This window comes from Pristiophorus japonicus, chromosome 14 (assembly GCF_044704955.1).
Source record: "Pristiophorus japonicus isolate sPriJap1 chromosome 14, sPriJap1.hap1, whole genome shotgun sequence".
NCBI lineage: Eukaryota > Metazoa > Chordata > Chondrichthyes > Pristiophoridae > Pristiophorus > Pristiophorus japonicus.
The window spans coordinates 95,839,660-95,867,096 of NC_091990.1; the positions used below are offsets into that span (position 1 = coordinate 95,839,660).

At 46.6% G+C, this 27,437-nt stretch overlaps 1 protein-coding gene across 2 annotated transcripts in view; it reads right to left on the reverse strand.

Moving 5' to 3' along the window:
- Positions 1-27,437, reverse strand: part of LOC139279437 (potassium voltage-gated channel subfamily KQT member 1) — an 838,442-nt gene that overhangs the window by 222,307 nt on the left and 588,698 nt on the right. For both annotated transcript variants that reach the window (XM_070898561.1, XM_070898562.1), the window contains exons 13-14: positions 26,546-26,640; positions 2,809-2,855 (exon numbers count right to left, since the gene is read on the reverse strand). In XM_070898561.1, coding sequence (XP_070754662.1) covers positions 2,809-2,855; positions 26,546-26,640 — 142 coding nt within the window. The remainder of the gene's footprint in view (positions 1-2,808; positions 2,856-26,545; positions 26,641-27,437) is intronic.

Here is a 27,437-nt window from a genome sequence, read left to right on the forward strand (position 1 = left end):
AAAGAATGACAAAGAAAGCAATTAATAAGGGAAAGATAGATTACGAAAGTAAACTTGCGCAAAACATAAAAACAGATAGTAAAAGCTTTCACCGATATATAAAACGGAAAAGAGTGACTAAAGTAAATGTTGGTCCTTTAGAAGATGAGAAGGGGGATTTAGTAATGGGAAATGTGGAAATGGCTGAGACCTTAAACAATTATTTTGCTTCGGTCTTCACAGTGGAAGACACAAAAACCATGCCAAAAATTGCTGGTCACGGGAATGTGGGAAGGGAGGACCTTGAGACAATCACTATCACTAGGGAGGTAGTGCTGGACAGGCTAATGGGACTCAAGGTAGACAAGTCCCCTGGTCCTGATGAAATGCATCCCAGGATATTAAAAGAGATGGCGGCAGTTATATCAGATGCATTCGTTATAATCTACCAAAATTCTCTGGACTCTGGGGAGGTACCAGTGGATTGGAAAGCAGCTAATGTAACGCCTCTGTTTAAAAAAGGGGGCAGACAAAAGGCAGGTAACTATAGGCCGGTTAGTTTAACATCTGTAGTGGGGAAAATGCTTGAAGCTATCATTAAGGAAGAAATAGCGAGACATCCAGATAGGAATAGTGCAATCAAGCAGACGCAACATGGATTCATGAAGGGGAAATCATGTTTAACTAATTTACTGGAATTCCTTGAGGATATAACGAGCATGGTGGTTAGAGGTGTACCGATGGATGTGGTGTATTTAGATTTCCAAAAGGCATTCGATAAGGTGCCACACAAAAGGTTACTGCAGAAGATAAAGTTACGCGGAGTCAGAGGAAATGTATTAGCATGGATCGAGAATTGGCTGGCTAACAGAAAGCAGAGAGTTGGGATAAATGGGTCCTTTTCAGGTTGGAAATCGGTGGTTAGGGGTGTGCCACAGGAATCGGTGCTGGGACCACAACTGTTTACAATATACATAGATGACCTGGAAGAGGGGACAGAGTGTAGTGTAACAAAATTTGCAGATGACACAAAGATTAGTGGGAAAGCGGGTTGTGTAGAGGACACAGAGAGGCTGCAAAGAGATTGAGATAGGTTAAGCGAATGAGCTAAGGTTTGGCAGATGGAATACAATGTCGGAAAATGTGAGGTCATCCACCTTGGAAAAAAAAAACAGTAAAAGGGAATATTATTTGAATGGGGAGAAATTACAACATGCTGCGGTGCAGAGGGACCTGGGGGTCCTTGTGCATGAATCCCAAAAAGTTAGTTTGCAGGTGCAGCAGGTAATCAGGAAGGCGAATGGAATGTTGGCCTTCATTGCAAGAGGGATGGTGTACAAAAGTAGGGAGCAACTGTACAGGGTATTGGTGAGGCCGCACCTGGAGTACTGCATGCAGTTTTGGTCACCTTACTTAAGGAAGGATATACTAGCCTTGGAGGGGGTACAGAGACGATTCACTAGGCTGATTCCGGAGATGAGGGGGTTACCTTATGATGATAGATTGAGTAGACTGGGTCTTTACTCGTTGGAATTCAGAAGGATGAGGGGTGATCTTAAAGAAACATTTAAAATAATGAAAGGGATAGACAAGATAGAGGCAGAGAGGTTGTTTCCACTGGTCGGGGAGACTAGAACTAGGGGGCACAGCCTCAAAATACGGGGGAGCCAATTTAAAACCGAGTTGAGAAGGAATTTCTTCTCCCAGAGAGTTGTGAATCTGTGGAATTCTCTGCCCAAGGAAGCAGTTGAGGCTGGCTCATTGAATGTATTCAAATCACAGATAGATAGATTTTTAACCAATAAGGGAATTAAGGGTTATCGGGGGGGGGGGGGGGGGGGGGGTGGGTGGGTGAGTGGAGCTGAGTCCACGGTCAGATCAGCCATGATCTTTTTGAATAGCGGAGCAGGCTCAAGGGGCTAGATGGCCTACTCCTGTTCCTAATTCTTATGTTCTTATGTATACTTTGCTACTCTCCTTAAACCACTCCATCCCTGGCTATCTCTCTCATCTTTCTCAAAAGCATTCTTAAAACCTAGCTCTAGTGTCAGTCGTGGCTCAGTGGGTAGCACTCTTGCCTTGGAGTCAGAAGGTTGTGGGTTCAGACATCACTCCAAAGACCTGAGAATAAAAATCTAGACCGACACTCCAGTGCGGTGCTGAGGGAGTGCTGCACAGTCAAAGGTGCCGTCTTTCGGATGCGACATTAAACCGAGATCCCGTCTACTCTCTCAGGTGGATGTAAAAGGTCCCTTGGCACTATTGCAAAGAAGAGCAGGGGAGTTATCCCCGGTATCCTGGCCAATATTTATCCCTCAATTAATATAACTAAAACAGGTTATCTGCTCATTATCACATTGTTGTTTGTGAGAGGTTGCTGTGCGCAAATTGGCTGCTGCATTTCCCACATTACAACAGTGACTACACTCAAAAAAATACTTCATTGACTGTGAAGCTTTGGGATAGTCTATGGTCCTGAAAGGCGCTATATAAATGCAGGTCTTTCTTTCTTTGATCTTTCCTTCAGCACCCATTGCTCACCCTTCTCCCACCATGATTGGTGCCTGGTTATTTTGTTCTCACCACTGTGAAGCATTTTGAGATGTTTTATTATGTTAAAGGCATTATTTTAGTGAAAATGATTGTAGCTGCTGCGCTGTGCTCTGACGGAGATCAACTAACCCAGTACAGACTGGAATTGAACTTGAGATCACATAACCCTTAGTCATTAGATGGGGCGAGGGGACATAAAAACTATCCATTCTTCTCACGCTAAAGATACACTTCCAACTCTTTTGTCGGACTGCGTTAGGTGGTTGATATAGTTACCTGAGACAGATTGGAACATCGTTGGTTTTCCTAAGGACTGGTCTAGTCTAGGAAAAAAGATAAAAATGGAATTAACAATGAATACAGCAAAGAACTGATTTGATACTATACAGAAAGCATTGTCAAAGACTCCTCATTTTAAACAATTCTAAATTAAGAGATACGATATTGATAAGAAATGAGGTCGAGTTTCCGCTTTGGGTGCAATCAGCGATCCGGATGCAAATTGTGCCCAAAATTGCGAGAGTTTTGAGAAGGGCTTTTTTCCCTCAAGTTTCCACTCAAATTCATTTGCATATTGCCAAACATAAAATCTGCCATGTACCGGCGCAATCGGGCAGCATTTTAGAACATCATTCAAAAAAAAATTATTTATATAATATTCCCTGATATATTTAAGAGTGATAACTTGGTGCAATTTGATTAATACAGCTGAAAATGGATCTATCTCAAAAAAATAAGCATTTTTAATCAGAGCGTCTGGACCACCGCCTGTGAGTAATGTGATTTTAAATAACTGAACATTATACAGAACCATTTGCTAGTTATATTGGAGTACAGTGGTCAGTTGCTTAACAAATTTAAAAAATATTATATTCAGAAGCTTTTAAAATGTGCCTGTTAGTGTCCTTGTACCCAAAAGAACCAGCTTAATTTTATGCGCCTCTTCAAAGGCCTGCCAATGGGCGCAATTAGCGGAAACTTCCAATGATTAGTTCGGCCTGGATGTGTGGCCAGTTTTGTGGGCGGGGCTGGCTTCTGGCACTGCATTTTTTAAACCAGCACAAAATATCGCGGAAACTCGATTTGCGCTGGATGTAATTGTGCTTGAATTTCCGCAATCTTTTACGCTGGTTTGGCTGATTTCCAGTGAATTGGGCTGGAAAAAAAACAACGCAATCTAGTGGAAACTCCAGGCCAACGTGTATAAGACATGGATACAATGAAAGCTTAAATTCCCCTTTTAAAGTTTGGGTCTATGTATTGCTTCATAAATTCTCATTTTACATAATCTCCTGAATATCTAATGCACGCAGGAAGAAAGCTTTGATGCTACAGTGAGTTTCTCAGTCTTGGTCAGACATACACAAAGATTTTGACTCCCTAGGTGGGGTTAGGATGGAGTCCATGAGAAAGCAGACACCACTTTGGCTCCTAATGTAAGGAGACAGGCACTGAAATCGGTCCAACTTCTTTACAGCACTGATCGAAGAATGAATGTGATCTGTAATGCCTGCAGTGTTCCTTACAGTGAAATAGCTCCACTGCCTGGTAAAAATGAACATATGTGCAAAGTTTGGAGATATGTTAGCATTCTTCAAGTCTTGTTTGATATTCAATTCTATTATTATTGCTTAAAATGTCTTCATGGTCATCATTAGCCTTCATTTGGCCAACATAACAGATTCAATCCTATGACGGCAATCATCCAGGCTGCTCTTCCTCAACTCTTGTTGCCAGTCATTGAGTGGCACTGGTGCCAGGCTAGCAGCAGCTCTCTCGTCAGCTTTCTGAGCAAGCAAACTGGGGGAGAAGTTTTATTTTTATGCGCTTCTTGCTTACTCATTGCTGACTCAGTCCTGCTATCCAGTGCCAAATTCTCTTGATATGCTTGGGTCTGAAAACTATGCAAACCATTTTTGGGGGAATAACAAATCCAGGGCCAGTATGTAAAAAGTGAATTAAATGATCTGTTCAGTAACACTGGCCAGGTTACAAACAGGGGCCCTGGTTTCCTCTGAAACTTGGAGCACCATCATATAGCACAGGTACGGCCACATACAAGTGGTGCGGCACTCTTGAGTTTCAGAAGAACAAGTCATTTCACCTAGGCACACACAGGTTGTTTCTTTTTGTGTCTTTTTGCTCTTCCCTTGCAGAACAATGTAAAGTAGTGGAATGATTTGCAGGCTGATTAACAGTCCATGAAGTGAACACTCCTTCCATGGCCATAAACATCTTTATATTAGCCGATAGGGTGGTTAGTCCTATATGGTGGGAGGTTATTATGGACTTCAACAACCCATAAATGGGGATATAAATGGGTCATTTTCTGTAGTGTATCTTTAAAGCATGCACTCCCATGTTCCGCCACCATGGAGTGCATCCCATGAAGTCCCAAGGGATCCCAGCATCCCTTGGGAGCACTGTATATAAACCAGCCCCAAGGCGTGTTGCTCACTCTGGAGTGTCATAATAAAGACTGAGGTCACTGTTACTTTAACCTCCCTGTGCAGTCTCATCTATGTTTGGAATACAATAACTGGCGACGAGGTTAGGAATCCAACGCAAAGATGCAGCAAACTGTGGGCATCCTGGAGAAGTTCTCGGAGGGTGAGGACTGGGAAGCCTATGTCGAACAGCAGGACCAGTACTTTGTAGCCAATGAGCTGGACGGAGAAGGAAGCGCTGCAAAAAGGAGAGCGGTCCTCCTCACGGTCTGCGGGGCACCGACCTACAGCCTCATGAACAATCTTCTGGCTCCGGTGAAACCCACAGATAAGTCGTATGAGGAGCTGTGTACACTGGTTCGGGAGCATCTTAACCCGAGGGAGAGCGTGCTGATGGTGAGGTATCGGTTCTACACGTGTCAGCGATCTGAAGGTCAGGAATTGGCGAGCTACATCACCGAGCTAAGGTGACTTGCAGGACAATGTGAGTTTGATGGCTACCTGGAGCAGATGCTCAGAGACTTTTTTGTACTGGGGATTGGCCACGAGACCATCCTACAAAAACTTTTGACTGTAGAGACATCGACCCTCAGTAAGACCATTGCGATAGCACAGGCGTTTATAACACCAAACAAATCTCTCAGCACACAAGTGCTTGCAATGTTCATAAATTAACTGGAACTGTGTTTGCGAGCAGAAATGTACAGGGCAGAAACCACGAGTCTGCAACTGCCAGCAGGCCTCAGATGACCCAGATGACTCAGAGTCCGTAACAAAGGATGAATGCAAGGCAATTCACACCTTGTTGGCATTGTGGAGGCTTCCATTCAGCCTATTCATGCCGCTTCAAAGAGTATGTTTGCAAGAGCTGTGGAACAATGGGGCACCACCAATGAGCTTGCAGATGAGCTGCAAGCTCTGCAAAACCTGCTAACCACCACATGGCAGAGGAAGATCGGTCTATGGTGGATCAAAGCAATTTTGAGCCTCAGAGAGAGGAGGCAGATGCTGAAGTACACGGGGTGCACACATTTTTGATGAAATGTCCACCTATAATGCTAAATGTAAAATTGAATGGCTTACCCGTAGCCATGGAACTGGACACTGGGAGTTTTGGGGGAGAAAGATCGCAGCGGACGGCATTCGGCCCACAGACGCCAAGACAGAGGGTATCAGGAACGCGCCCAGGCCACAGAACGTCACGGAGCTGCGGTCGTTCCTGGGACTCCTCAACTATTGTGGTAACTTCCTACCGGGTTTAAGCACCCTCTTAGAGCCCCTACATGTGTTATTGCATAAAGGTGAGAACTGGGTATGGGGAAAAAAACAAGTAATTGCTTTTGAGAAAACCAGAAACATTTTATGCTCCAACAAGCTGCTTGTATTGTATAACCCGTGTAAAAGACTTGTGCTAGCATGTGATGCGTCGTCGTACGGAGTCTGGTGTGTATTACAACAAGCTAACATTGCGGGGAAGTTGCAACCTGTCGCCTATGCCTCCAGGAGCTTGTCTAAGGCCGAGAGGGCCGACAGCATGTTTGAGAAAGAGGCATTAGTATGTATGTTCGGGGTAAAGAAAATGCATCAGTTCCTGTTTGGCCTCAAATTTGAGCTGGAAACCGATCACAAGCCCCTCATATCCCTGTTCGCTGAAAACAAGGGGATAAATACGAATGCCTTAGCCCGCATACAAAGGTGGGCACTCGCGCTATCAGCGTATAACTATACCATCTGCCACAGGCCAGGCACCGAGAACTGTGCGGATGCTCTCAGTCGGCTACCATTGCCCACCATGGGGGTGCAAATGGCACAGCCTGCAAACTTGTTGATGGTGGCGCAGCCCGCAGACTTGTTGATGGTCATGGAAGCGTTTGAAAATGATAAATCACTTGTCACAGCCCGCCAGATTAGGATTTGGACCAGCCAAGATCCTCTGCTGTCCCTAGTAAAAAACTGTGTACTGCATGGGAGCTGGGCCAGCATCCCCATTGAAATGCAAGAGCTAATCAAGCCGTTCCAGCGGCGAAAGAATGAGCTGTCCATTCAGGCAGACTGCCTGTTGTGGGGTAACCGCATAGTAGGGCAGGGAAACGTTCATCTCGGATCTCCATAGCACACACCTGCGTATAGTAATGATGAAAGTGATAGCCAGATCCCACGTGTGTTGGCCCGGTATCGACTCTGACTTAGAGTCCTGTGTACAGCAATGCAGCATGTGTGCTCAGTTGAGCAACGCACCCAGAGAGGCAGCACTAAGTTTGTGGTCCTGGCCCTCCCGACCATGGTCGAGGATCCATGTCGACTATGCGGACCCGTTTCTTGGTAAAATGTTCCTGGTGGTGGTGGATGCTTTTTCAAAATGGATTGAATGTGAAATAATGTTGGGAAGCACCGCCACCACCACCATTGAAAGCCTGAGGGCCATGTTTGCCACCCACGGCCTGCCTGACATACTGGTCAGTGACAACGGGCCATGTATCACCAGTGCCGAATTTAAAGAATTCATGACCCGCAATGGGATCAAACATGTCACCTTGGCTCCGTTTAAACCAGCCTCCAATGGGCAGGCAGAGCGGGCAGTACAAACAATCAAGCAGAGCCTTAAATGAGTCACAGAAGGCTCACTCCAAACCCGCCTGTCCTGAGCACTGCTCAGCTACCGCACGAGACCCCACTCGCTCACAGGGGTGCCTCCGGCTGAGCTACTTATGAAAAGGACACTTAAAACTAGACTCTCGCTGGTTCACCCCAACCTACATGATCAGGTAGAGAGCAGGCGGCAGCAACAAAATGTAAACGATGGTCGCACCACTGTGTCACGGGAAATTGATCTGAATGACCCTGTGTATGTGCTAAACTATGAACATGGTCCCAAGTGGATCGCGGGCATGGTGATAGCTAAAGAAGGGAGTAGGGTGTTTGTAGTCAAACTAGACAATGGACAAATTTGCAGAAAGCACCTGGACCAAACGAGGCTGCGGTTCACAGACTGCCCTGAACAACCCACAACAGACACCACCTTTTTCGAGCCCACAACACACACCCAAAGGATCAATGAGACCCCCCGGATGAGGAAATTGAACCCATCACGCCCAACAGCCCAGCAAGGCCAGGCTCGCCCAGCAGCCCTGCAGGGCCAACAACACGCCAGCCTAGCAAGGGCACAGCCAACACACCAGAACAGACATTTGTATCGAGGCGGTCCACCAGGGAAAGAAAGGCTCCCGACCGCCTCACCTTGTAAATAGTTTTCACTTTGACTTTGTGGGGAGTGATGTTGTGTATCTGTAAAGCATGCACTCCCATGTTCCGCCACCAAGAAGTGCATCCCCGAAGTCCCAAGGTATCCCAGCATCCCTTGGGAGTACTGTATATAAGCCGGCCCCTAAGACCTGTTCCTCACTCTGGAGTGTCTTAATAAAGACTGAGGTCATTGTTACCTTAACCTCCCTGTGTGCAGTCTCATCTGTGTTAGGAACACAGTATTTTCCAGTTGGCAAACAGTGACTAGTGGGGTGCCGCAGGGATCGGTGCTGGGTCCTCAACTATTTACGATCTGTATTGATGACTTGGCTGAAGGGACTGAGTGTAATGTAGCCAAGTTTGCTGATGATACAAAGCTGGGAGGGAAAGCAAATTGTGAGGAGGATACAAAAAATCTGCAAAGGGATATAGGCAGGCTAAGTGAGTGGGCAAAAATTTGGCAGATAGAGTGTAATGTGGGAAAATGTGAGGTTATCCACTTTGGCAGAAATAATAGAAAACCAAATTATAATTTAACTGGAGAAAAGTTGCAAAGTACTGAAGCACAGAGGGACCTGGGGGTCCTTGCGCATGAAACACAAAAAGTTAGTATGCAGGTACAGCAAATAATAAGAAGGCAAATGGAGTGTTGGCCTTTATTGCAAGGGAGATAGAGTATTAAAGCAAAGAAGTCCTGCTACAACTGTACAGGGTATTGGTGAGGACACACCTCGAGTACTGTGTGCAGTTTTGATCTCCGTATTTAATGAAGGATATGATTGTATTGGAGGCTGTTCAGAGAAGGTTCAGTAGGTTGATTCCGGAGAGGAGGGGGTTGACTTATGAAGATAGGTTGAGTAGGTTGGACCTATACTCATTGGAGTTCAGAAGAATGAGAGGTGATCTTATTGAAACATATAAGATAATGAGGGGGCTCGACAAGGTGGATGCAGAGAGGATATTTCCACTCATAGGGGAAACAAAAATTAGGGAGCTTAGCTTCAGAATAAGGGGCTGCCCATTTAAAAACGAGATTAGGAGAACTTTCTTCTCTCAGAGGGTTGTAAATCTCTGGAATTTTCTGCCCCAGAGAGCTGTGGAAGCTGGGTCATTGAATATATTTAAGGCAGAGACAGACAGATTTTTGAGCGATAAGGGAATAAAGAGTTATGGGGAGCGGGCAGGGAAGTGGAGCTGAGTCCATGACCACATCATCCATGATCTTATTAAATGGCGGAGCAGGCTCAAGGGGCAAGGTGGCCTTCTCCTGTTCCTATTTCTTATGTTTTTATATAATAAGGGCGAGCGGGGGCACCCATACCTTACGCACGCCTGTATCCTACAGGATGCTAACCCAAAACTCTAGTCTCCACTCGAGCGAGTGAAGCCCTGCATTTCTGACTCAGAGACGGGACAGCTACCACGGGCTTGCTCCTCTGTCACACATGGGTTACATCTACTTAGTGGTGCTCTAAGTGAGTTTGAGTTCTAATTAGTAGTTTTAATATGCATTGGGATGTTCTGACTTCCTGACACACAGTGGCTCCAGCTGTTAGATAAAAGCCAACGTACTGCTGTTCGAGCACATAGTCAGCCATCTGGATGGGTCCTGGTGGAAGTGCAGCAGCCAAATTAGAATGCAGTTTTGCTACTCTGTACAAGATAATTTGCACCAAAGTTGTTCTTCTATAAATTCATTCTGAAGATCCGGTATAACACAGGCATTGATGCCCAACTTTCATATGTGAAAGAGAACTAGTCTCTTCAGGGTTAGGTCGGAGGAATAACTTCTCACCTCCTGCTGTTTATAGAAACCTTGCATCATTCCTTTCCCAGAGTCTCAAAGTGGTGGTGCTCTTTGAGTTGGACTCTTCGGGGCAGAGTTCCAGCCGGGCAGGACTTCTGCCCACCCCTCCAAATTTTCCCTGACATTGACCCATTTCCCGTGTGTCCTGAGTCTTTTGATATGCAGGGCGGATTCCTGGCGGGATTCCTACCGCCAAGCAGGTGCCCGCCAGCGCAGAGTAGGAAAATCCCGGCAATGCTGCGGCTGTGCACCTCGATATCATGACAAGTTGTGGCAAGCGACCTTAAAGTGGCGGAAATGCCCCGAAGGTAAAATTACCATTTCTTTTTAGGCCTCGGCCAAGACCAAGGCCTAAACAGGTGAGGCTTTGAGGCTGAAATGGCGGCCAAGACCAAGGCCTAAACAGGTGAGGCTTTGGGGCAGAAATGGAAGGAAATGATCGATGAAAAGAAGCCTCAATAGTACAGCACAGAAGAAGTCTGTGCCAATACTGAGCCTTCTCCTTCCATTTAAAGAAATTTGCGACGTTCTCGCCACTACCCAGAGCCTACTGCCGCTTTTCATGAGTCGGTCCTGGAGAACTGTGGCAACCGAGGTGGACAGGAGGGAAATGGGTCTCCAGGTGGAGGCCTGCCCATCTCCAGCATTTACGATGCAGCGGGTCAGAAATGGATTGCCGGTGGTGGTGCTGGCAGGGCATGGGTGGCGGGGGCAGGTGGGGGAAGAGAGAGAGGGGAGATTGAGTTAGAGGCAGCAGGCCTCATTTTCCTATCATTTCCGCAGAGGGAAATTCAACCAACTCGCTCTGTTCGTCTTCCTGTCCTCCTACAATCGCCGGGCTTTCAAAACCAATCCTCCCAGCAGCTCATTGTTTTCTGTATGCTTTACCCTGCCTCCTTCCCTCCTCCTTTCAACCTTCCTGTACTATGGAACCTCCAGCTGGATTTTTCAATAAATAAAATTCTAGCTGAAGGGCTGAGGCACACAATGCAGGACACCCCCAAAGCAGAAATGAGTTATTCCTGTTTCATTTCAGCATGCATAATGTATTTTTTTTGGGGGGGGTGGGGGAGTGGGGGCTGTGGTGTGGTGAAGCTTTTGTTGTGCACTAATTCACAAACTCTTTTAATACTGTCTCCTGCAAGTCCCGTAGTATCCGTCACATGCCTCCAATAAGACGTGTTTGTTCATTTACAATTTGAATTTGATGGTAGGAGCAAAGGAAAACCAGCTGTGATAATGCTGCCTTCACACTTTTCAAGCATTTTAATTGGCACTTAGCTGATATAAATGGCAAATATTCCGGAATTCACATAGCTTTGTAAAAATGGAACAAAAAAGTCAGAAAGCTCAATTCACAGACCCAGGCAAAGGGTTTTAATCAGCAGTGTTCTGCAATAGATGTGCTGAACTTTTCAGGCCAGAGGATTTGGGGAAGGCTGACAGCTCATTAACTTTCACTCAACCCAAAGGTTGCAGCACTAGGCTGCTGAGCAGGCCAACTTGGAGTCAACCACGAAGGAGGACCTTAAAAAAGAGAGGTCTAGGTGGCATCGGAAGTTAGATCCAAACGTCGTGCCAAAAAATTCTTCCAATGTCGTAACAGCAAGAGGATAGACAGGGAGCAAGCTGAAACCCTAAAGGTTACATGTGGAGTTGAACATCAGAATTAACAGGAGATAGCAGGTAAAAAGCTAAATTACTAAGTCTTTAGAATTGTTACCAGAAAGAACTCTCACAATATATCATTCAACATCTAATAAAAGTCATGTGCTATAGGACTTTGATCTTCATGAGATGGAGACTCTAGGCAGGTTGAGATGACTGAAAAGCATTAAAGTCTCCCAAAATGGATGCACTGGGGTAGAAATTGGTATGTGTTGTCCCCATTTCTCGGGTGTAAAATGGCTGCTAAGCATATCCATTTAGCAGTGGAATGGCCTATGCCCAATCAGCGCAGGCGGTGATCCACTGCCAAATTCGTAGGGCCCATTTTTTAGTCGTCCAGAGAGGATGCCTAAAAAAGGTTAGGTCCTTGAATATGTAAATTAGAGACCCAATGCTTGCCTCTTTGGCCCCTTTGAGAAATTAGTTACTGATGAGCGAGGCAGGCATCAGGCCTTCCCTGCTCAGGATTCTTCAGCAGCCCCTGTGGATGCAAACCAAACTTAAGCACTTAAGTTTGTAAGAAGCACCGCGCTGTGGAGCCGGGAGGAACAGAGCTATGTGGAGCTGCACCCACCTTTCCTGAGTTTTTGATTGTCCGCACAGCTCCTGCAGCAGTGGTCATGGCAACTGGAAACCCCTCTAGTTTCAATGTTTTCTATGTGCGGAGGCAATGCAGAGTTCTGCATTTATATTATTTTTAATAACTAAGTACTGGCTGTGCTGATACTTTCAAACCTCGCCCTTCCTTCACATAACTGATGCCAGGTATGAAGCAAACTAATAATTCCGTTTGAGTTTCTGTCCCCCTCTGAGCAATTCGGGTAGATTTTCTCAATGTTGGCCTTTAACAGCCTTTAAAATGCAAGGTTGTTTTAATGGGCTAACTTCCCTTAACCCATTTTAGAATAGGAGCAAGACTCTGAGTAGCACTAGCAAAGAAAATCCGCTGTCACTTTCTAACAGTCTTCCTTTACAGTTTTCTCACGTCTACCTTTTTTGCTAATCTACCTGCCGAGAACATTCTATCATAGTAAAGCTTGCAACGGCACCCTCTCCAAATGAAGCATTTGAGGAGCTTGCTGTGCCTGGCCGAACATTGTTTGGTTGGGTTCTCAATAGCTGTGTGCATTGCAGTGGGAAGCACAAGTCAAACACATGTTATCAATTTGTCTGAGTTGCTGTTTGCATTTATCAAGTTGAAAATCAGAAATAAGTCCCAAACCATGACCAAATTCAAAACAACAGAGCCACGGGACCTCACATTGCCAGCCCTTTTTGCGAGATTTTTTCACCAACGGTTACAGTATGAAGCTGTGATTAGGTGAGTGTAAGGAAATTCTGTTCATGCAGGGTTGCTCAGTCACAATGATACTTGCCCAGGCTTGTTCATCAATGTAAGGAGTGCCTTGGTAATACAACTTTCTGCAAGGCATGATGAACAGTAAAAGAAAGCGAGAACCTCCTTTTATATAGCGCCTTCCACATCCTCTGAACATCCCAAAGAGCTTTGCAGCCAATTAAATACTTTCTGAAGTGTAGTCACTGTTGTAGTGGAAGGAAATGTGGCAGCTGATTTGCACAGAGCAAGGTTCCACAAACAACAATGAGATGAATGATCAAATAATCTGTTTTAGTAATGTTTATTGAGGGATAAATATTGGCCAGGACATTGAGAGATTTCCCTGCTCTTCTTTGAATAGTCCATCGGATCTTTACTATTCACCTGGGAGAGACTCGGTTTAATGTCTCATCAAAAAAAAACGCACCTCTGACAGTGCAGCACTCCCTCAGTGCTCCACTAAAGTGTCAACCTAGATTATGTGCTCAAGTGTTTAGAATGGGGCTTGAACCCACAATCTTCTGACTCAGAGGTGAGAGCGCTGAGCCAAGGATGAGTGGGAACTGCCAGAGATTTGTACAGGGAACTGGGAGGTCAGATTTCATTTTCCTCATTGAATGTAAGAGCTCAAATGTGAATCACATCCATCTAAAGCATTAAATTCAACAGTAATCGCCATTCCACTCTGCACCCCTCTCCTGCTATTGTGCAGAGATGGCATACTGGTTGGCCTTGCCAATTCTTATACCCCCACTGCGCAGCTCTCCATCATTAATATTTCCCCCATTTAAGGCACAAATGAAAAAGTGCATCAATAGGAGCCAAAATGATCGTCTTTCTGTATCTGCGGACCTTACAGAAAAGATGGCCTTCGCTGTGTTTTGATCAGAAATATCTGCCCAGTGACAGATGAAAGGAGAGTGCTCATCAGTAAACAAGAATTATTTGAATATGTCACAACTACATGCAAGAAAGATTACAATCTTCCTTTTGTTCCAGTAACTGTATTCCTATTGTATGCACAGAATTTATTTTGGCCGAGGTGATTTTACAATGATATGACAGTTTGTATCTTTATTTAGTGAGATTTCTAATGTCAAGGGAGTGTAAAAATTGACTGTTTCAACACATTTTTGTCTCCTGCAAAGACTCGCACATGCTCACGGAATAGGGTATTTTCCAATCCGGATTGCCTGTCTTGCCATTAGGAAAGTGTGTGAAGGTCGACCAAAACGCCATCTGCTCTGCATCATGTGCAATTTCCTTTGGGTAAAGGATCCCAGCATAAGAAGCACTTGTCTGAAACAGGCAGGAGCTTTGCTTACAGATTAGTTAGAGGAGAGAGATGAACTATATGCCGCTTCTCACTGTTTGTAGAATTTTTCGTTGTAGTCATGCCCGTGTGAAGTGGATGTCCAGAGTTGTTGGGTAATGTTAGTAGTATAGTGTTAGGCAGTCTCTCCTGTCACGGATGACCCACTTCCACACCAAAAAGGGATGAGTTCACAGATGTTTCAATGAGGGACCTGACATTCTAGGTTCCAAACTACATATTGAAGGGTGGATGATGCCTGTGCGTGGATTCTTTTAATGTGGGGTGGCCGTTGCATACCAGCCACCATGGCTTGACATGGTACGTATATGGCAAGTCACAGAATGGACACAGTAGTGTTATCTGTATCTCAGCCATTCCTTAGATTTTTTTCTTCATTTTTTTTGTAGTTGTTGGTACTGAAATTTCCTTGAAGCTTTGTGCCTTCTGTTCTAACTTTTTTTTTGGCCCCCGCACAGTTACTGACAACATCATCATCATAGGCGCTCCCTCGAAACAAGGATGACTTGCTTCCATGCGAAAAAAAAAAGGATGAGTTTACAGGTCTTTCGAATGAAGAACCCAAACTACATCCTCGAGGGTGGAAGATGCCTGTGCGTGGATTTTTTTTAACGTGTGGTGGCCGTTGCACACCAGCCACCACATGGGATTGACAGAGCTAGGTCTTGATCCAGTGGCAAGGATTCCCCAAGACAACTGGAGACCAGCTCTGCTACACGGACCTAGTGCGCACACATATTGCAGTGTGGGCTGGCCTGTGCTGCCCCTGGGCTCCTGGTCCCGAACTCACGCCTTCCCTGGGCCCCGATCACATCCCTCCACAGTCTCTCACAGCTCCTTCGCCCCGATCTCGCCGCTCCTGCTGTATCTGTTCATGCTCCAATCACCGACCTGGACCTTGCTGACGTCACTGTTCGCTGCTATTGCCCTCTTGTACCAGCTCGCGCTGTACCTTGCAGTGCTATGCCGCCACGCTGCCCATGGCTGCCGCTCACCATTCCGTTTATGACCCTGACCTGCCGCTGATGGTCTCTCGCAGGTCGGGGCCACCACGCTGCTCCTGGGAGCTCCTGGTGACAACAATAGGCTTCATCAATGGGAATCCCCCTATCTGAAGTGTTGTGGGAAAAAAGAAGGAGGATCAATGAAGGATCAGGCTGCATGAGGGTTGCTCTGTATCCTCACACTGGTATCCTCGCTCTGTCTCCTGACACTGGTCCCCTTACTCTGTCTCCACACACTGGTACCATGCTCTGTCTCTAGACACTGGCACACATGCTCTGTCTCTACACACTGGTACCCTCACTCTGTCTCCACACACTGGTACCCACGCTCTGTCTCCACACACTGGTACCCACGCTCTGTCTCCATGCATTGGACACTCGCTCTGTCTCCACACACTGGTACCCACGCTCTGTCTCCACACACTGGTACCCTCGCTCTGTCTCCATGCACTGGTACCCTCGCTCTGTCTCCATGCACTGGTACCCTCACTCTGTCTCCACACACTGGTACCCTCGCTCTGTCTCCATACACTGGTACCCTTGCTCTGTCTCCATGCACTGGTACCCTCGCTCTGTCTCCATGCACTGGTACCCTCACTCTGTCTCCACACACTGGTACCCTCGCTCTGTCTCCACACACTGGTACCCTCGCTCTGTCTCCATACACTGGTACCCTTGCTCTGTCTCCATACACTGGTACCCTCGCACCGCCTCTGCAGACAGCGGTGAACGTAGCTCACTGTTGCTGATGACTAGTCCAGGTGAAGGCTCCCATTTCCGATAAAGGCTGGAATGACAGACGTGATTAAATCACCAAGAAGGACTCCAATCACATGAGGTCATGCTTTCAGTCACACTGCATGAAAGAAGGGTGATCAATAGCCTGTATACCTCGATTGGCTGTATCTACCAGGGTCCCAACATCTATTTCTGCAGGTACTACCCAGCAACGAAGGTGAAAAACTATCTTTACAGGATTCTCTTCATCAGCTAATGTCAAATAAATAGAACATTTCCATTCCTGGCAGCAGAAACCCATTTTTAGCCATCTGGATGGAAGCTGTACCTCTCAGAATATCTAGTATCTCACCTACACTCTCTTCCTCCTTCACTCTGTACACTGATGCACTGTAGTAATAAGTGCTATACACGAACTGAGAAGTGACACGTTACAAATTTGATTTTTGTAAATTTTCAAACTCATTTAAAAATTTGGTCAGGGGAGGGGAGAGGGAGTGATAAAACTTCTGCAGATGTTCTACTCAGCCACTGTTACTTTGCTGGAAAATCCCAGAAAATGCCCCATCTTCAGGGTTTCCATGGCTCTTCTGTCAACGTTACTGTCATATATGTGGGCTTGTATTTATTCTGTACAGCCACCAGGGGGCTCATTCCCCGGAGTCCCAAGGGATCCCATAATCCCTTGGGAGCACAGGTATTTAAGAAGGCTTCACAGGCTGGAGAGGCACTCTGGAGCCTGCAATAAAAGACTACGGTCACACTTTACTTTGAGCTCACAGTTTCAGTCTGACTCTTTCTTCATACATAATAACTGGCGACGAGATACAGATAGCAAACCCAAAGATGCAGAGAAGAGTGCGCATCCTGGAGAAATTTTCGGAGGGAGATGATTGGGAAACTTTTGTGGAGCGACGCGACCAATACTTCGTGGCCAACGAGCTAGATGGGGAAGAGAGCGCTGCCAAACATAGAGCGATCACCGTCTGTGGGGCACCAACGTATTGCCTCATGAAGAATCTGCTCACTCCAGCGAAACCCACGGAGAAATCGTACGAGGATTTGTGCACACTGGTCCGAGAGCATTTGAACCCGAAGGAAAGCGTTCTGATGGTAAGGTACTGGTTCTACACCTACAAAAGGTGTGAAGGCCAGGAAGTGGCGAGTTATGTCGCCGTTCTAAGACGCCTTGCAGGACATTGCGAATTTGAAGGACATTTGGAGCACATGCTCAGAGACTTTTTCGTACTTGGCATTGGCCATGAAACCATACTTCGCAAACTTTTGACTGTAGAGACTCCAACCTTGAGTAAGGCCAAAGCGATAGCCCAGGTGTTCATTGCCACCAGTGACAATACTAAGCAAATCTCTCAGCACACAAGTGCTGCTACAAGTACTGTGAACAAAGTGATGTTGTTTTCGAATCATAACGTACAGGGCAGGTCACACATACCTGCAGCTGTACATCCACAGATGTCTCTGAGTCCACCATCAAGGGTGATGAAGGCAAGGCCATTAACACCTTGTTGGCGCTGCGGGGGTGATCATCGTTTCTATTCATGCCGATTCAAAGGATACGTTTGCAAGGGCTGTAGAACAATGGGACACCTCCAACGAGTGTGCAGGCGAGCTGCTAAGCTTGTTAAACCTGCAAACGACCACGTTGCAGTGGAGGACAGATCCATGGAGGATCACTATGAACCAGAGCCTCAGATAGAGGAGGCAGAGGTACATGGGGTGCACACATTCACCACGAATTGTCCCCCGATAATGCTGAATGTTGAATTAAATGGACTCCCGGTATTATTGGAGCTGGACACGGGCGCGAGCCAGTCCATCATGGGCAAAAAGACTTTCGAAAGGTTGTGGTGCAACAAGGCCTCAAGGCCAGTCTTAACGCCAGTTCGCACGAGACTAAGAACTTACACTAAAGAACTGATTCCTGTAATCGGCAGTGCTACCGTAAAGATCTCCTACGATGGAGCGGTGCACAAGCTACCACTCTGGGTGGTACCGGGCGATGGTCCCACGCTGCTCAGCAGGGCTGACTGGGAAAGATACGCTGGAACTGGGACGACGTCCGAGCGCTATCGCCCACTGACGACACTTCATGTGCCCAGGTCTTAAACAAATTTCCTTCGCTGTTCGAACCAGGTATCAGGAAATTCCAAGGAGCAAAAGTGCAGACCCACCTAATTCCAGGGGCGCGACCCATCCATCATAAGGCGAGAGCAATACCATACATGATGAGGGAAAGGGTAGAGATCGAGCTAGACCGGCTGCAATGAGAAGGCATCATTTCACTGATCGAGTTCGCCAGTCCTATTATCCCTGTCCTCAAGGGAGACAGCACCGTCAGAATCTGTTGCGATTACAAAGTAACTATCAATCGTTTCTCTCTGCAGGACCAATACCCATTACCAAAAGCCGACGACCTCTTTACAATGCTGGCGGGAAGAAAGACGCTCACGAAGCTGTTTCTGTCTTCAGCCTACATGACGCAGGAACTGGAGGAAACATCGAAGGCCCTCATCTGCATCAACACGCACAAAGGTCTTTTTGTTTATAACAGATGCCCGTTTGGAATCCGATCGGCGGCGGCGATATTCCAGAGAAATATGGAAAGTTTACTGTAGTCGGTCCCACACACCGTGGTCTTCCAGGAAGACAGAAACAGCTTCGTGAACGTCTTTCCTCCCGCCAGCATTGTAAAGAGGTCGTCGGCTTTTGGTAGTGGGTATTGGTCCTGCAGAGAGAAACGATTGATAGTTACTTTGTAATCGCCACAGATTCTGATGGTACCGCCTCCCTTGAGGACAGGGATAATAGGACTGGCGAACTCGATCAGTGAAATGATGCCCTCTCATTGCAGCCGGTCTAGCTCGATCTCTATCCTTTCTCTCATCATGTACGGTACTGCTCTCGCCTTGTGATGGATGGGTCACGCCCCTGGAATTAGGTGGGTCTGCACTTTTGCTCCTTGGAATTTCCAGATACCTGGTTCGAACAGCGAAGGAAATTTGTGATCACAGGTCGGAACACAGTCGAGCACCTGCAGAATCTGGAGGAGGTTCTTAGTCGACTCAATCGCGTGGGGCTCAGGTTAAAATGCTCGAAGTGCGTTTTCCTGGCACCTGAAGTGGAGTTCCTGGGAAGGAGGATTGCAGCGGATGGCATCAGACCCACCAATGCGAAGACGGAGGCAATCGAGAACGCACCGAGGCTACAGAACTACTTTGGTAACTTCTTACCGGGTCTCAGCACCCTTCTAGAACCACTACATGTCTTCCTACGAAAAGGGGGCGAATGGGTTTGGGGCAAAAGCCAAGAAAATGCCTTTGTAAAAATGAGAAAATTGTTATGCTCAAACAAATTGCTTGTGTTGTATGATCCATGTAAGCGTTTGGTACGAGCATGTGATGCGTCATCATGTGGCGTCGGGTGTGTATTGCAACAAGCTAATGATTTCTGGAAACTGCAACTGGTTGCTTATGCATCCAGGAGTCTGTCTAAGGCCGAGAGAGCCTACAGCATGATTGAAAAAGCATTAGCGTGTGTCTATGGGGTAAAGAAAATGCTTCAATACCTGTTTGGGCTAAAATTCGAATTGGAAACTGACCATAAGCCACTTATATTCCTGTTTTCCGAGAGTAAAGGGATAAATACCAATGCATCGGCCCGCATCCAGAGATGGACGCTCATGTTGTCCGCATACAACTACGCCATCCGCCACAGGCCAGGCACAGAAAATTGCGCCGATGCTCTCAGTAGGCTGCCATTGCCCACCATGGGGGTGGAAATGGCACAGCCCATAGATCTAGCCATGGTTATGGAAGCATTTGAGAGTGAGCAATCACCCGTCACTGCCCAGCAGATCAAAACCTGGACAAACTAGGATCCCCTATTATCTCTAGTCAAAAGCTGTGTGCTTCACGGGAGCTGGTCTAGTGTCCCAGTGGAAATGCAGGAAGAGATAAAGCCGTTCCAGCGGCGCAAAGATGAAATGTCTGTACAGGCAGACTGCTTTCTGTGGGGCAATCGTGTAGTGGTCCCCAAGAAGGGCAGAGACACCTTCATTAATGGCCTCCACAGTACCCACCCAGGCATCGTAATGATGAAAGCGATAGCCAGATCCCATATGTGTGGCCTGGTATCGATGCGGACTTAGAGTCCTGCGTTCACAGATGTAATACATGCTCGCAATTAAGCAATGTACCCAGGGAGGCGCCACTAAGTTTATGGTCTTGGCCCTCCAAACCATGGTCTAGGGTACACGTCGACTATGCAGGCCCGTTCTTGAGTAAAATGTTCCTTGTGGTTGTAGACGCGTACTCCAAGTGGATTGAATGTGAGATAATGTCGGCTAGCACGTCCGCTGCCACCACTGAAAGCCTGCGGGCCATGCTTGCCACACACGGATTACCCGATGTCCTGGTGAGCGACAACGGACCATGTTTTACCAGTGCTGAGTTCAAAGAAATCATGACTCGTAACGGGATCAAACATGTCACATCTGCCCCGTTTAAACCAGCGTCCAATGGTCAGGCAGAGAGAGCAGTGCAAACCATCAAGCAAGGCTTGAAGAGGGTAACTGAAGGCTCACTGCAGACTCACCTATCCCGAGTCCTGCTTAGCTACTGCACGAGACCACACTCACTCACTGGGATCCCACCTGTTGAACTGCTCATGAAAAGAGCACTTAAGACAAGGCTCTCATTAGCTACATGAACAGGTAGAGAGCAGGCAGCTTCAACAAAGTGCATACCATGATAGTGCAAATGTGTCATGCGAGATTCAAGTCAATGATCCTGTATTTGTAATAAATTATGGACAAGGTCCCAAGTGGCTTCCCGGCACTGTCATGGCCAGAGGGGAGCAGGGTGTTTCGGGTCAAACTTTCAAATGGACTCATTCACCGGAAACACTTGGACCAAATCAAACTCAGATTCACGGACTACCCTGAGCAACCCATCTTGGACCCTACCTTTTCTGATCCCCCAACACACACACCAGTGGCAACCGACACCATGGTTGACCACGAAGCAGAACCCATCATCCACAGCAGCCCTGCAGGCCCCAACACACCAGGCAGCCCAGCAAGGCCAGCTGCACAGCAGCCTAGCAAGGGCCTAACAAATGATTCAACAACACCAGCTTTCACACCAAGACGACCAAGCAGAGCAAGAAGGAGCCCAGATCGACTCACATTGTAAATAGTTACACTATTGATTTTGGGGCGGTGGGGGGTGGGGGGTGGGGGGCGGGGAGTGTTGTTATATATGTGGACTTGTATTTACTCTGTACAGCCACCAGAGGGCTCATTCCTCGGAGTCCCAAGGGATCCCATAATCCTTTGGGAGCACAGGTATTTAAGGAGGCTTCACAGGTTGGAGAGGCACTCTGGAGACCTGCAATAAAAGACTAGGGTCACACTTTACTTTGAGCTCACAGTGTTCAGTCTGACTCTTTTTCCATACCTAACAGTTACGATAGAATATTCCCACAGGAATTCACATCTAGATGCTCTTAGATGTCTATGAAACAAACAATGGGCTTCTATGAAATATTCTCATGACTTTCAAAACATGTAGATATGACGGACCTATCTGCTCTAACCATTTTCTGCCTGTATCTGTGGAGACACATTCTTCTGGTCTGATGACCACAACTACTTTTCAGTAAAATTGAGGTTATGGTTTCAATCAGATTGTTACCACACTCTTGAATATCTTAAACCAGACTTGGGTTGGACTAGGCGGCACAGACTTGGCCATGTGGGGGTTTGGCAAGATGGTAGCTGGAAAATACCAATCTAATTAACTTCACAATTGTCCAAGGAAAAGGAACAAAAGTAAGAGCATTCTTCTGAGGGAAGGATAGAGAAATGGGAAGATTCCAATGACTGCTGCACCAGGTACAACAGTGAGCTGAGAAATAGAGACACGGTGACGAGGCAATAAAGTGTACTGGTGCTCCAACAGCTTGTACCATGGAAAGGTTCAGCTTCCAACCTGCAACTTTGTACTTCATGGATGCCATCAAGGCAGTAACAATGATTAAAGATCAGCAGCTCCCAGGCAAGGGGGAAATAATCTCAATCAAAAATTAATCACTCCAGCTTAGTTTCAAACAACATGAAGTAGTGAACTCAGCGAGCAGGTGGACAGATGTGCAACGGTCAGGTATAGAAACCTGGCGAGATACGTGTGCCATCAACAAGTATAGGAATGATGAATGGGCAAAGTGGGATATACAAGAAGCATAAATAAGCTGGTGGCATCATTGATAAATGTAGAAAATATGAATGGGCAGGTGTGATACTGGCAGATAGGGAGAGATAGTCTTTTCTCATAAACAGCCATCTTTGAGTGTAACTGGAAAGAGACTTGTTTATACATGTAGATAATATTGATGCGTGGGTGACATAGTCTAGCCTTATATATTTATCTGAATGTCTGAATTTATTTGCCTGTGCTCCCTTCACCACCACTGAGTGCGCTGAATCGTCTCTCACAGCAGTGGGGAAAGTGCAGACATGTATCCAGGAATTGCTTTTGCTGGGAACAGTTAATCCTGCAACAACTAACACTGCTTTTGAGATCATTTGTCACAGAATCAGCAATTGGGTCTCTTTTGAGGCACTTTAGATCTGTAAATGCCATGGTTTTAGTGAAATTGCCACTGAACAGTAATGCTTCATCTTATTACTTCACCCACACACCACAATGCACTCTTAACACCTTAAGCAAAAGAGAGAAAACAGTTGAAAAGAAATACTTCAGTGAAGATAAAGCACATCCTGCAATGCAAACCTGCCCTGAACTGCCAACGCAGTGTCAGTTGTATACCACAAACTGTACATTGTGAATTTTAATGAGCCGCGGTTTTGACTTGACCCAAATATTTGCTTCAGTATCTCAGTATATTGTAGCTACACCTATTGACTCAAAGCAGTTTCAATTGTTGCCTTACATCTTATACTCAAATGGATCATTAGTTTCTTGTACCACATATTCAAGTGGGCTATTAGTTAGAGTGTATCTTGTGTTCATACTTTCTAATTACATTGGCCCCGAAGTTACTCGCTGCTTTTGGTATGTTTTTGTCTAAGATCAAAGTACCGGAAATGTAATGGGTGGATTGTGTGGCTAGGGCCATTTGTGCTGGCTTTTCAACCCATAATGGCTGCACTTTAGTTCCTCGCAATATCTGAGGCCTTCCATGTGTATATATGCTGATGCTGCTGGGAGCTCATTAGCATATATTAAAATCAGCAGCGGCGGCGATGGAGTCACCAAATCCCATGATTTGCACTCCCATTGTACCAAGAGCCACTTAGAATTAAATAGAAGAGGCATACCTGTGGCGTGTGTCAGCGGGTACTGGCGGAACTGCTTCACTTTGGAGCCTGCAGCTTAAAGAAGCTTCCATAGGAACATATGCTGAGGAATAGGCCATTCAGCCCCTCGAGCCCCTTCCACCATTGAATTAGATCATGGTTGACCTGTACATCTCCAATTGGTCATCTTTGCTCCATATCCCTTGATACTCATACATAACAAAACTCTTATCGATCTCAGTCTTGGACATTTCAATTATCCCAGCAGCCACAGCCTTTTAGGGGAGAGAGTTCCAGATCTTCACTACATGTTGTGTCAAAAAATGTCTCATCATTTCATTTCTAAATGGCCTAGCTCTAATTTTGTGAGCGGTTACTGCTTACAGAAAGCTTTTGCATTTTTGTCGAGTACCTAGATTGAGCTGGGCTTGTCTCCGATACTCTCAGGGCCTTTGAGGCCCCCCAGATTATTTGCTCTCACCCACAGTAAGAGGTTCGGTGTACCAGCTATGGGATTACCGATGGGCCGTCCCTTGTATGAAATTCTAATGGAAGAGGAAGAGGAGCAGTACAAGCTGGGAGAAAGGAGAGTGAGACAGTCTTTGAGAAAACAGTGCGCGAACAAGATATTATCCCCACCACCCAACTACAAAGAATTTACAGGCCACGTAGAGCCTATGAAGGCCTTAGTGAGGAGCACTTACAGGAGTACATTTCACCATTTCACCAAGGAGAGAATAGGAAAGCTGTGGGCAGCTCTGGACAGTTCTGCTTGTGACTGAGGAAGAGACAACTGCTTTCATGCCACACGCTCATTTCAACCAGCTACGGGGAATCTGTGAAATATCACCCAAGGGGACCATCTGAGGATTCATTCGTCAGGTCACTGACATACCTTTTAGGAGAGATAGGGAATTCATTCATTGTTGCCAGATACATGATCGCACCACCCAATTTTATTGCGTTGTAGGGCTTCCTACATTTTAAGGTGCAATAGATGGAATCTATGGACCACTGTGAGCTCGTACCATTAACCTCCTCAATATTCTTAACAGAAAGGGGTACAGCTCAATGAATATCCAGATGGTACATAATCAGACGCAAAGGAGTTGCTGAGGTACGCAACAACGAGACACATGCCTCTACCAGACTGGTCACTGAGAGGACCATCTGGTGCCTTGAGGGAACAGGAGGGGCCTTGCAATATACTCCAGATCAAGTATCATGCACAGTTGTAGTTTCCCCTGCGCAACTTTGCCACCGAAAATGGCCTTCACATGGGCATTCCTGGGGATGTGGCCCCAGCAGCTGTGGAGGGGACAGCATGAATAGCACAGTGCATGACATAAGTGTACATTCTCCTTTAATACGGCAAACTCGCAGCGACCGTAAGCCAATCTATTCTTTCCTAATACTGTAATTCTCCTTCATGTCTAATTGTGCCCTTCTTTCTCCTATTCTAGTGCTTCTCCTAGATGCAACCCAATGGCCAATATTGCAAAAGATGCCTGGCTGCTTTTGTGCGACAAAAAGCTCCTGGGACTGAAGTGGCACTTTTCTCATGGCAGCTTTGTCCTGGGTGGGAGCCACTGCTGACTACATCTCCAAAACTTGTGCCTGGGCTGCCTGGTGGTCACCTCCTAAGCATCACTTGGTCTGAGGGGCAAGGCCCTCGTATGTTGGTGTCCTGAGAGAGAGCAACCTCAGGCAAGTCTGTTGAAACCATCGCTGATCGGTGGGATTTGGTTTCAAGGCAGTTATCAGATTCTCAATGTCCTGAGAGATTCCAGGGACTGAAAACCTGTACGGAGGATGCCATCTAATCTCTCCTCTGCTGCTACCAGAATTGCAGTCTGTACTGTCATGGTGGAGGAGGCACTGATTGGTCCCAGGCCTCATCTTAGGTCGAGAGATGGGCTGTCATTGATTCCAAGGATGCTGCAACACTACATTGATGCCTGCCATGAAGAAAGTTCATTGACCTGAAACATTAACCCTATAGTCCTCTCTCCACAGATGCTGCCTGACCAGCTAAATGTTTCAAGCATTTTCTTTTTTCCCTTTCTGATTTACCTACCCTCTCCCTCCAGGCTGCTGCCAAAATCTTAAGCCATTCTTGGCTTTTTAAAGTCTGCACTCCTAGGGCCGAAATTGCCTCTTTCAATAAGAGCCATGACCGCCACAAAGACACAAGTTCTGTCGGCGCGGAGGGGCCGCCATTTTGAAAACTGCACATTTTTATTTTTGGAGTGGTATATGGGACCGCCCCGGCAATCTTCCCGCCCCGTTGGGCACGCGCCGACTCCTTACCGACCGGCAGGAAATGGCCCTGCGGGAGCGGATTGGCCGCCGCTCGGTGCCCCCGACAGCTTTCCCCTGTGGGAAGCTTCTTGTGGCCGCGTCCACTATTAAAGGGGGGGATGCACTGCCGCAGCCACCATTTTATTTTAATTATCAGCCAACTGATAGGCCGGCCTGACAATGGTGGCCACGGGTTCGGCCAGGCCACCACAAGCTGCTCGGCACCCCTCATTGGGTATCAGATTGCTTGCCTGGCCAAAACCTTCTATTGTGGTCCAGTGTTAGAGACTAAAGTGGATATAGTGTTTGCAGCGTCCCGGACGTTGTGACACGTCAGCGCGGCGTTGATGACTCGGAGCGACGGCCGTTCCGACCCGCCCGCACGTTCACCCCGCTGACCACCCCACATCCGCCCTGCCCCAATAAAACCAAAGAGCTGCATTTCACTGGATTGTCCACCCCATGCATTGGGGCGGACAGAACACTTAAAAAAATGGAAGGTGCGTCCCGTTTGGAGCGGAAGGCAATTTCGGCCCCCTAATTTCTATGTCCCCTCCCCGTATCTCATGTTACACGGGAGTTGTGCTACTGAACCGCCAATGGATCTTTAAATGAGATGAATACAGTGCACAGTAGGAACAGGTGGACAACCTGGCTCAGGGGTGCAAACCCAACATAAATGGCCCCGTGGAATTTTACAGTCGCTGAATCTTGTGTTCAGTATCATGCAAGTTACTTTACATTTTATATTCAATTCTCAGGGTGCCAATTGTAGAGCAATTACAGTTAAATACCTTCTCTGCAATTCCTTGATTCGCACCATCAAGTTGAGATGACCCTGAGAATACTGCTCGATTACATCTCTGACATCGTAAGGCTTTCTGGCTTGCTGTAAAACAAAACAAATATTTGTAGAACAGGGAGGCAAAGCAAAGGATGGAGTGTCCAATGCCTTTGATCCGCAGTACATCCTGAACACTGAAGTAACTGGTCGCTGGTGTCAGGAAGTCAAAAAGAATGTAATATCTGAAGTATTGCTGCATCTGTACAAGCCCAATGCCAACACTTACTGGGGGTGAAATTGGTCTTGGTCAAAAAACGAGTGATAGCGAATTGACAGCCCCGTTTCATACCAAAGCTTCATTGACTTCAATGGAAAAGAGATTCAGGTAGGATGTAAAATGGGGCTTCCCATTCGCTATCGCCGCTTTCCACGATTAGCCAAAACTAATCTCACCCCTACCGAGATCACATGGTTGAATGCAAGCATGGGTTTCTGAGACACAGTTTGAACCAGTCCTTTTTCTCCAGGGGTTAGTGGATGTATTTGTTGTTACTGCTATATAACCCATTATCAACCAATTGTGGCCATTTAATGGAGTTCTGAGGAATTTCATGCATCACATGCAAGGAAAATAAAGGTTTGTGGAGCTCCAGTAACTTTTATGAATCAAAGCTGTTGTTGAAAACATACAGGAAATGTCAATGCACCATGATCAATCCCCCAAACTCCAGTGTTGATACAGTCTGCATGTGCAAGTCCAACTTCAGCACCTTATTGGCAGTGTTAAACCCTCAGCCCAACAGTTCAAACATTTCAAAAAGTGTAACCTGCTGACCTGCCCCACAGTTCCCAAGTTAGAGCCCTGTGCAGTTCGTAGTGTCACTCCAATTGTCCTGTTTATG